Raw genomic sequence first — 11,474 nt, 5'->3', positions numbered from 1 at the left:
AGAAAAACAATATTTGCACATCATATTTAAATGCAGCCACATAATTCTATTTCAGAAAAAAGGTACATGTAAAAGAATAAAATATATATAGTTGCACATTAATGTACTCCCTTCGTCAAAGCATCTCAGAGATTTATCTAAATTTGCATTTATCTAGACACGATTAATGCATAGAGCAACTGTATAACAAATACTACCTCTGTCCATACGAGGATATCTCAACTTTTTCAAAATTTGGATGTATTTATATACTTAATCGGGTCTAGATACAACTAAATTTTAACTAAGGGAGACAACTTTTTATGGATAGAGGGAATAAAATTTCTAAAAAAACAAATATGTAACCGCATGCACAAGTGTACAACGCTAGAAGCTTTTAATTGTTACGAATGGTTACTTAAAAAGAAGTAGACAGCGCGACAAGGCGTTGTTGCACCTAGGAGCATACCTCCTGTTTTTTAAATAAGTTTTGAACTTATTTCAAAATGGCGTGCGTATCTCTTGACGTTCTATGTGGTCATAAAGTTATTTCATAAAAAACTATGTGGAGTATATTATTTGTGCCGTTTGTAAAATAGATAAATTCAATGTCAAAAAATGCTCTTCACGAGACATTTTTCTATCTTTTCATACAGAACATTGAAAAAATCAGTTTTCCATGAAACTTAACGCGAGGAGATAGAATGTCGAGATGAAAAAGCAAAATTTTGCTTCAGATTTTTTTTTTTGACATTTTATTGTATTTTACCCGGTGGCAGAAGCATATGCACCCAAGATTTAAAAAAAAAGTGAATTTCCGGGAGACAGCGTCCGTTCGCTTTAGCTTGGGTGACATACCACAGAAGAGGTTGACGGACCTATGGTCTGGAGTTGCACTGTATCTCTCTTTTCTGGTTCACTCGCCCAGCGAATTCATGTCCGACAAGCTGGGGTTGCAGGCACAAGACGTCACGCGAGTACACACATAGGAAAGATGACTTCTGAAAGGTGCTCCTCCATTCCATATTAGTTCTCACATATTGAGCGACAACTAATATGAAACGAGGGAGTAAGATAAATAAGCTATAATAATGTTACAGTCTGTAGTGATAAACCCTAGTTTAAAAAGGGACGCAAAAGAACAACCAAGTCGAGAAGCCATCTGTACGATTGCTCGGGTTTAAGTACAAACTACTGGCAGCCGTGAAAAGCTAATATTTCAAGACAAATTAGCCAAAAAAGATTACATGGGTGACTCATACTTCATCCAAACTGAAGAACTCCATTGTTACTAGAAAGCTCCTTTGTTTTTTAAGAGAGCTATCAAGTCCAATTTTTTGGAGAAATTATGAGCAACACATGTCAAGAAAGTGGGCGGCATATTTCACATGCTAAGGGTTATAAATGCAACGATGTAAAGAGCTTGCAACGGCAGATCCCCCGAAGGAGAGACTGGCACAGCCTGTTTCCATGAACAGTTGAAGTCAATGGCTTAATCCAACTCCATCTCATTATCCCGTATGCTGCTTCTGCACGACCACATCTTTATAGTTCTATCATGTGAAACAGTCACAATCTGTTGTCCATCTGCACATATCATATAGGTAAACCATTAGTCAGATGTTTAGCTATGACATGTTTGATGCTTCTATAGGAATATCTTAAGTGAACCAAATAACTCTTGGGAAAATATATATAGTAGAGGTGAACAAATAATTTGTGTACTATCAACAATAAACAGTCTACAAGGGTGATATGTTCATCGAAAATGTAGTACTCCCTCCGTTCCTAAATAAGCTGCTCAACTTTGTCTAGATACCGATGTATATAGACAAATTTTAGTTAAAGATACATCCAAATATACAAAAAAGTTAAGCAGCTTGCAATAATCATCATTGGTATATCCATCTTTTTTTTTTGGAACAGAGGAAGTACACAAGCATTGAGGTGGTGGAAAGGATAATCATCATTGGTATATTCAACAGAGAAAATACATCAGTGTACTACCAAAAATGAACAATTGTATTGTGGGACCATAATATTATTGACGATTAAAACTAAAAGAAGTAGAAAGTTATATGTATACTCCCTCCGTCTCTTAGCTTAGGGCGTATATTTTTTTTCGTTTTTTCATCAAAGCTTAAGGCGTGCATGCAGTAGAAAGGCCAACTTCTCAAATTTGCCCCTCACTCGTGCTAGAAGAAAGGAGACGCTGCGGGCAGTTATTGGCTGTGCATGGCTTTAATTCTTCGTTGGTTGGCTGTGTGTGGCTGGCCTTGAAACAAGGAGGTGCATGCAACGAATGAGTGGGAGCAATATTAACCGTGATGGCTATTAAATAGGGGCATGACCGAGTAAAATTAAGTTGCATAACTTTTCTTAATTGGCGTGCTGCAAATTTTACGCCTTAAGCTACGAGACGGAGGGAGTACATGATAAGGATTAAGGAGGGTGAGGTAGTACAGATTGCGATTTAATTGATCACAAAGAAAGATGGCTTGTCTTAAAATCTTTCACTAAATAACTGCTGCTAGTTCAGAGAAAGGAATGCCACGCTAGTGTAAGATAATCTAGAGTGAACATTGTAATTGCTGTGAGTGATGGGGCAGAAAAAGTAACCAAATGAACAGTACAAGATGAGAATGTGAATGGTCCAACTTGCTTTTCAGTGTGACCACATAAATAAAGTACTAGTACTAAATTAGTTATTCTAGAAAAAGATACCGCTGCTCATGACTCTGCTAAATAAAGTACTAAACAGTAATAGATGAGAATATTAGTAAGTGCTTAAGCAAATGATTACCTCCACTAATATCCAAACTAGTAACTTTCGACTCATGTCCTGCCAAACTTTTGATTGGTTTGTAGTCCCGAGTTGACCATAGCTGCAAAGAAATGTATTTAAGATCAGGGAACTAAATAGTGGAAATGATTAAATTGACCCAAACTGAGTACGAAACATACCGCTGCTCTAGTGTCATAGGAAGATGTCGCTAAATAATGACCCTCCTGGGGTTCAAATTTAACATGAGAGATGAGACTCTTATGTGCAGGTATAGAATACAACATCCTTCTAGTCCTCAAATCCCATATTCGACAGAAATTGTCTTCACTTGCAGTTGCAACTAGATGACCATTAGGGGAGAAGCTGACTCCTAGAACCTGACAGAGAAAACAGAACCAAGTCAACTACAAAAGAGAAAAGGAAATATATTTCACAACAAATCGTCAAATACAATAAATAACAGAAGTAACGATTATTCTAATGGGAGGATAGCAAATAAGGCACTTGAGAAGTTTCAATAATGTTAACTTACAGGTTTCACATGCCCTATGAGGGTACAGTATAATCTTCCAGATCTTAGATCCCAAACTCGAGCATGTGCATCAAGCCCACAAGATGCAGCTAAAGAACCATCTGGGTGAAAGCTAACTCCATATACACTTCTGCTGTGCCCTTCTTGGAGTAGAAGCTCTGTTCCAGTATTGATGTCCCACAATCTCCAGGTCTTGTCAAAGCTAGCTGTACCCAGGTACTTTCCCGATGGATGAAAAGCAAGGCGAGCAAGACGATCCAGGTGACCATTGAAAGACATTAGAAGTGACCCATCGCTGTTCCATAATTTGGCAGTTTTATCAGCTGAGGCTGTCGCTAAGATGTTATCAACTGGAGAGAAGGCAACATCAGTTGCACGTTCTGTATGACCTTTCAGGGTTGCGATTTTAGTTATTTGTGGCATGCTCCATACTTTGATGATCCCACTCCAGGAACTACAGAACCAAAAAAAAATAGAGTTAATTGCTGAAAAGGAAGCATGCACAAGATAACATAAGCTCTCTTTAATATCAAAATCAAGGTAAAGAGAAGGCTGTTAGGTGCTGAGAAACAACTAATTGCACATGACATTGCTAACAAACAGAGTTGTGCATCTTAAGTTTACCAAGCTTATTTAGTGTGAGTGACCAAGAGCTCATTGCAATATGTCAGTCCCAGTTACTCCCTCCAGCCCTAAATACTTGACGCACATTTAGGAATACTTGTCGCACATTTTGCCTAAATATGCGACAAGTATTTAGGGCTAAAGGGAGTAGTAACATATTTCAGTTGAGCGTCACTGGAGATGCAGTCGGTGCTACTAGTCTAACAGTTCTGCAAATTGACAAGACCCCAGTCCACCTAAAATGGGTCTAACTGGTATGCGTGATGGCAAGATACCACCCCTCCATTTACCAGAAAAAAGAAGATCCGGTCCTGCTTCCTGATAGTGCAATCAAATTGAACACTAAAATCTCTAGTTACACTAATCAGAAAAACAACACTACTCATTTAGCTCACCAAACTACCATACACCAACATTATGTTGCAGTAGCATCAAACTCATCTCATATCTCTTCAGGGTAAAGTAATTTTAAACTTGTGCTAGCTAAACCTGCCTCACTATGCAAGCAGTCTTCAGTCATCACTGCACTGCTCCAAGAAAATGTGCAAGGATACATGCACATAAAAATTGAGTATATATTGCCATCTGTTATGACAGGCACTTAGGCAGCGATTCAGATTGTTTCAGTCATTGGAAACTCGATTATATAACAAATCTCACTCAACTGGACTCTATGCTCAACTGCAACAGGCAACAGCTACGAGTGTCACCAGCTGAGCTCAAACAAGATTATAGTGTGGCAGGTTAAGAGTTTTAAGGCAAGCATCTCTCACTATTAATACGAAAGAAGAATAAAATACATTCAGTTCAGTTATCTTTTATCCTGAAAACGTACCTTGTTGCGAGCATCGACGCATCGCGGGAGAAGGAACAGCCTGTGAGCGGGCGGTCATCTCCAATCTCGCTGCACTCAAGCACGAACTCGGCCGCCTGCTTGACGACAAGGTCCGCCTCAGCGTCGGGGTCCTCGTCGGGGTCAGCCAGGCGGCGCTTGGCCCTCTCGACCCTGGCCTTGGCGCGGGGCAGCGAGTAGTGCGCGATGTCGACGCGCGCCTGCAGCAGCTCCTTGGTGCCCTCGGTGAAGAAGGGGTACTGGATCTGCTCGGCGTCGTCCTCGTCGGCGCCCGCGGCTCCCTGGTCGTCCTCCTGCGCGCGGAGGAGGCGGTCGACCTGGCCGTCGGCCTCGAGGCGGACCATGAGGCCGCGCAGGCGGTCGCGGCGCTCCATCTCGCGCTCCCCGAAGAGCGTGATGGGCTCGCCGAGGCGGCGGAGGCGCGCGCGCACGGCGGAGTCGTTGGTGGGCACGGCCATGGCGTAGGCGCGGCGCCGCTGCAGGAGCTCCTGCACGGCGCGCTCGTGGCGCTCCCGCGCGGCGCGGTGGTCGTCGGAGACCTCGTAGTCGACCTCGTCATCGTCGTCGCTTTCGGCCGCGGCGGCGGCGGAGGTGGAGGGGGCGCGGGGAGGGGCCCCCGGGATGGGCGCGATGGGCGGGTGGAGGGGGAGGGGGAGAGGAGCCATGGGAGGGGTGAAGCCGGGGGCTTGGGGCCTGGGGTTCTCCATCGCGGGGTTTGGGATTAGGGTTTCGAGCTGCGAGGCGGCGGTGGTGGCGACTGGCTACCGAGACGGAGGCAGGGACGATAGACGGCGACGGCTCTTTTCCTTTAACCACCCTTGCTAAGTCGGTTATGACAGATCGGTTCACAGAACAGTCACGGACCCACCCAACAGGCCACACTCCGGCTACCGCCTACCAGTGGACGTACAGTGGTACGGTAGACCAATACCCAAGTACTGTATAGTGGTATAAAACGTTATTATTCATACTTGTATTTACAGTTACAAAACTTTACCGACATGTCTTCCTGGGCATTTCTCGGGCCGGGCCGGGCTTCGGGCTGGCCCGAAAAAAGCCCGACGGGAAATCCTTGGCCCGAGCCCGGCCCGGCCCGACCAACTTTCAGCAAATTTTGGCCCGAGCCCGGCCCGAAGCCCGAAAAAGCCCGATTTTTTCCGGGCTGGCCCGACGGCCCGGCCCGATCTAATGGTAATTTCCTTTTTTCTGTGACCCGAGCCCGGCCCGATATAATTACGGGCTGAAGAATGATGGCCCGAGCCCGGCCCGATAGAGAGAAAAAGCCCGGCCCGGCCCGGGATTTTCGGGCCGGGTCGGGTCGGGCCGTTCGGGCCGGGCTTCCCATGCCCAGGTATACCGACATGTATACCTGGCGGTTACCGATACCAATTGGGTTACCCAATATGTAACTTAAATAGTCACAAGTTATATACAATTTTAAAATTATTGGTAGCACATTTAACACACAAAAAAAAATCTCAATTTAATAATAGGTAGTACATGAAAATTAATAAAATTTAGAAATCTCAATCTTATACTCTAACTCGTAAATCAAAAAGAGTAGACGTGTCACACCACAAACTAATAATCAGCGGGTAGGATATGGGTATACCCATCGGCGGAACTTCTTTGAAGCAAACCTATGTGAAAGGTATGTAATTGCGACTAAAGGAGGTGCATAGGGGCCAGCAAAATTTTAAGTTTTCTCAGTTTTTGGATCACAATCTCATACTCTAACTCGTAATTCAGTAAGCCTAGACATGTCACATCATAAATTATAATAAACGGGTAGAATATGTGTATTGTATACCCACAGATGGAGCTTCTTTGAAGCTAACATGTGTGAAAAGGTATGTAATTGCAACTACAGGCGGTTAATAGAAGCTAGCAGTTTTTTAAGTTTTTTCAAGTTTTAGACTTTATGCAACAAGGTAAAGGTGAAAAATGCAAAATAAACAACCTAGATGATACAAACACAAAAGGAAAACAAAGAGAACGAGTAACAAAGAAGAGCAAGGTAAAGAAGTGAGGTAACCGTTGAGAAGACACGAGACACGAGATTTGTTTCCCGTGGTTCCTTATCTATTACAAAGACCATCAATGTCACAAAGACCTCACCTTCTTATCCGGTGAACCCACCACAAAGGTGAATTCAATTCTCCACTAATCAAACGGTGCCACTCAAGGTGGGTACCAAACCTTCGCAAGGTTGGGGCATAGCTTCACAACTCAATTAGGGACTCCCAACAACATATAGAAGCTTGTACAAACACCAAAGCAAGTCTTCAAGATGCTCTTTTCAAAAGGGTTGCGACTATGAAGATCTAGGGTTATAAGTTTCATAACGGAATCAAGAGGAAATCCAAATTCCTTTGGTCAAAAGATATGAGCATGGTAGATCAATATCATACCATACATATGTAGTTAGTGGTATAAAACTCTATCCATACTCATACCCACGGTTGTAAAACTTTACCGACACTCATACTCAACGGTTACATGTACCTATTGGGTACCTAGCAGGTAACTCAAAAGAGTACACAAGTTGTTCACAATTTTACATTTATCGGTAGCACATTTAATAAAAAAACAATTACCTCAATTTAATAATAGGTAGCTTAGTACATGATAATTAATAAAATATAGAAATCACAATATCATGCTCTAACTCATAAGTCAACAAGAGTAGATGTGTCACATCATAAATTAACAATAAACGGGTAGAATATGGGTATACCCACGAACAAGGCTATACACATGTACCACACATGATTTAACGGGTATGGTATAAATAATAACCATGGGTACAAAAGTGTGCATATATGGATATACGATGGCAATGTGGGTACGATATCCCTTATAAAGTTGCCATCTTAAACAGACTGTTAGATCGGTCTGTGAAGAGGGCATGATATATGGTTACGAGCATGTGGCCATTGTGCTATGAACAAGTGGCCAATCACTTTTGCTTCGGTGTCCCCCCCCCCCTCCCTCGTTCAAACTTTGGTAAATTGAAAAACATGAACGGACATGATCTCTTCATACCTCTTCGTAACCAGGGGCACAATGATTAAAAGTGAATAAATAGACATAAGTACAAACCCAAGAGTAGCATGTATGGTTCGTTTAAGTCTATACTGTTTAGTGGTCAGACGAGCATACAACGGTGTACGCTGAAAAGCGAAACGTTCTTGGGTAAAATATTTTATCGGCTACATCGGCTGGTAGGAACATTGAGTACACCTAGTATATCAAATTTCCGTACACCTAGTATATCTATACGAGGTTATATAGAGATTGATATGGTTTTTGCACATATTTTGGCGTGTGTGGGGGGGAGGGGGGGGGGGCACCGAAGCAAGCTTCATGGCCAATATGTTGATCATGGAAGCTCTAGCAGTTTAAGACCGAGTTAAACTAGCATGTGATTTTAGGTTGTCCCGTGTCGAGGTTAAAATGGATGCGAAAGAGGTTGTCAGCTTATGGAGGAATCAGAACCAGGATCGATCAAAGATTGCGCCAATCTTGCAGGAGATCGAAGCACTGAACAACAACTTGGTAAATAAAGGGGCACATCTATGTGCTAAGCAGGCTTCGGATTGTAGCAGGAAATGTCTTTGATCATCTTTTCTCCTATTTTCTTAGTCGATTGTGTGCAAAACGGTTGTAATTCGCATGAAAGCTCTTGAAGATGTAAAAAGGAAAAAAAAACTACCACACGAGCTTCGGTACGGGTTTTTATTTTATTTTCTTTCGATTGACCAGTCTTGACTACTGCTTCGGTAGGGGAAGTTCTGGACTTATGGTCCGAGTCGAATTCGACTCTGTTTTTGTCTTAATCGCAGTCAGGCTATATATGGAGTCCCCTTGCGCGCACCCTACGAGCACAACCTCATCGAGAAGTTCTGGCAGTCACAATATTCATCGGCGTTGCGATTGTCCGTCCGTCTGCTCGTGCAAGCGCAGCTAGAGCTAGTTGACATGGCCACCGTGTACGAGCACGTCCTGAGCGACGACGACGAGAGTGGGAGCGACATGGAGTTCGGATGGGAGGAGGACGACGAGAGCGGGAGCGACATGGAGTTCGGCGAGTTCGATCTGAGCGGCGCGCGGAACCTGCATGACCAGCAGACCGTCGCCGGATACGAGGATGACGACGACGACGAAGACGAGTGCGGCGCCCAATTCTCGGTACGCCCTTACCTCGGCGGCACGCTCGCGCGAGAGGCGGGGAACCTGCAGCTGTCAGGATTCGCGGCGCGCTCCGACGGCCCCGAGCTCACCGACCAGCACGAGCTGACGTCGTACGACGTGCGGCACCTCGTGCTCCTGGCGCTGGAGGGCGGCGGGAGCATGGAGGACGACGAGGCCTACCAGCGCGCGCTGGCCGGCGGCACGCCCGTGTCACGCGTCTCACGCGCCGCCATGATCGACCAGGCGCTGCAGTCCGCGAACCACAACCAGCAGCAGTCCAAGTCGCCAAGCCAGATCTTTCCGATGCGAACCGGGTTCTGAATGCGTGTCGGATTGGAACCCGATTTTTTACTCCTCTTTAGTCGTCGCGTTGTGTAACTGTTCCTGTGAAAGATGAAACACGTTCGACCAAATTCTATGTATGATCTGATTATGTATGTATCCATTGAAATTAAGTTCGTATTTGTTCTCTTAGAAAAGTGGGCTGCAGTTTACCAGAGCTAAAGTGTATTGCATCCTCTGAAAAACATTATAGATCACATCTCAACTAAGAAATTGTTTTAGAGCTTCTCGAGTCGTGATTCCTAAAGCATTCTCTAAAAGACACCGGGCACTTACTACCTCCCTAGTTCCACGTTCCAAAGACCGCTTCAGTTCGGGTGTACCCAATTAGAGATGTTAGACACACCTCTTACACTTGATTTTATGGGAATCACGTTTGGAGGACGTGGCTGGGAATAGGTGGCCCCAAACATAACACCACGCCACTGCATCCTCCAAACAACCAATCCGACACTTTTGCCAAATGTCGTTTGGGGATACGACTGGATATGCTATTGGTGTACACGTAAGAGGTGGTGGAAACATTAGTTGAAGCCTAATTACCCATGCACCCAAAAGTCCACTCGAGTAGACTATTTATGAAAAAACGAGTCATGTCGAACCCTCTAACTAGATAGATGTTTCAACTTCCCAACCTCTAACTAGATAAATGTTTTAAATTCTCCAGGTCATGTTTTATTTGCTCATTTAAGATTCATTAGCTTTCCAATTCTATTATTTTTCTTTCATCTTTTTCAAAAGAGTGTCCACTCCTAACGAGAAAAAAGACAAAAGTTCATCATATTTGGGGCAGTCAGGTCAGATAACCACCTTTGCTCCAGTTGACATATAATACATGTAATACCCCAAAATTTTGAAGATTAGTTTTGACTTAAATCTTGAGAGCTGATGATAAGTTGACCAGGTTAACCATTTGTCGTTTGTTCGCTTTGTCGAGTTGATCGAAAATGATTATCTGCATATTTTATTCGGAGTTTGGATGAACTTTGAAGAGCCACTTTAATTCTTGTCACTAGACTAGTAAAAGTGCACGCGCTATGCGTCTTGACTAATACAGATTCAACAGAAAGGTGTTACATGTCTATTAGTAACGGTTGCAGTCCAATACTCCATAAACATCACTCTCAGATTAATACTTATGATTCATATTCAACAAATTACAAAAGATATTTAAAAAAGTTAAATCACTGGTATTTTGAACCTGCTCAAATAATTACATATATCTGCAAAAGCCACAATCTCTAACATATGCGGGAACTATTTCTCTTCGTGTACTTGAGCCCATCAAGTAGATAAGCACTTTTTACACCTTTTGTGTGCTAGCGCCACTAAAGAACAATACTATCTGATACATGTTGATACACATTCGGTAGGTAGCTAGCATGAGTTTGAAGCTCTTCATGTTACAACAACTCACCAATCTCCTCATGTCCAAACCTTGACAAACTACAGCTACTAAAATGAAAAGATAGGACTCTAGCATAAATATGGATTAGGGCTTATATTATTTTCCTTAATGAGTTGCAACATAGTTTCTGCCCACGGGACTCAAACCTCATGCCATAACCTAAAGGTAGCCACAACATACTGACAAATTGAAGCATCTACTAAAATGTTTCAAGTATATAAACCAAGACAATGATAAATGAAACTTTAGTCAATTCTTGCTTCCAAACCATCAAGTTCAGAAGCACAAGATTGCAAAGAAGAGGGTGGAGGTGATTGTCCTTGTTACTCAAGCTAAAAGGATGTATTATGCAATATTCATAAACTAAAGAATTATGATGTAGCAAATTATTGAACTGGAGCACTTGTAACAGACACAAAAATGTATTCACCATATATAAAAACAAAGCTATATATCAGCTTGCAGTAGAATTTTAAATGTAAATGTACATATCAAAATAGTTGAGCACTCACGGGTAGTTGAGTAGGCAGAGAAGTCATGCTTAATCCATAAGTCATGTCATCTCTACTGATACTCTGAAACCATTACACCACAAACACTTTGGAGTACAACCTGTATCAAAATAATATTCATAACTGTATTTTCTGCAAACCACAAGCACCGCTTCCCTCATGTGTAATCTTGCACCCTTATTAAAATAAGAAGTAGCAGGGTCACTTTATTCAGTTTTCCACAATAAGAATAAATGATTGGTCAA

General features: G+C 42.9%; 1 protein-coding gene across 1 annotated transcript; it reads right to left on the bottom strand.

The window, feature by feature from the left end:
- Nucleotides 1–1,038: 1,038 nt before the first annotated feature.
- Nucleotides 1,039–5,505, bottom strand: LOC124698351 (U4/U6 small nuclear ribonucleoprotein PRP4-like protein). The gene is made up of 5 exons (XM_047230836.1): nucleotides 4,756–5,505; nucleotides 3,297–3,750; nucleotides 2,944–3,141; nucleotides 2,783–2,864; nucleotides 1,039–1,566 (listed from the first exon to the last, which is right to left on the bottom strand). The coding sequence occupies exons 1-5, from the start codon at nucleotides 5,478–5,480 to the stop codon at nucleotides 1,472–1,474; spliced, it is 1,554 nt and encodes a 517-aa protein (XP_047086792.1). The 5' UTR covers nucleotides 5,481–5,505; the 3' UTR covers nucleotides 1,039–1,471.
- Nucleotides 5,506–11,474: the final 5,969 nt, after the last annotated feature.

Source organism: Lolium rigidum, chromosome 3 (genome assembly GCF_022539505.1).
Source record: "Lolium rigidum isolate FL_2022 chromosome 3, APGP_CSIRO_Lrig_0.1, whole genome shotgun sequence".
In the NCBI taxonomy this organism is placed as follows: domain Eukaryota; kingdom Viridiplantae; phylum Streptophyta; class Magnoliopsida; order Poales; family Poaceae; genus Lolium; species Lolium rigidum.
This window is presented reverse-complemented; position numbering and strand designations above follow the sequence as displayed.

Excerpts from the sequence above, each read along its gene's own strand:
- LOC124698351 (XM_047230836.1), bottom strand. The coding sequence starts at position 5,480 with ATGGAGAACCCCAGGCCCCAAGCCCCCGGCTTCACCCCTCCCATGGCT. Across the intron at positions 3,751-4,755 it reads GCGTCGATGCTCGCAACAAG|TTCCTGGAGTGGGATCATCA; the intron begins GTACGTTTTCAG and ends TTGGTTCTGTAG. Across the intron at positions 1,567-2,782 it reads TAGTTTGGATATTAGTGGAG|ATGGACAACAGATTGTGACT; the intron begins GTAATCATTTGC and ends TGATATGTGCAG.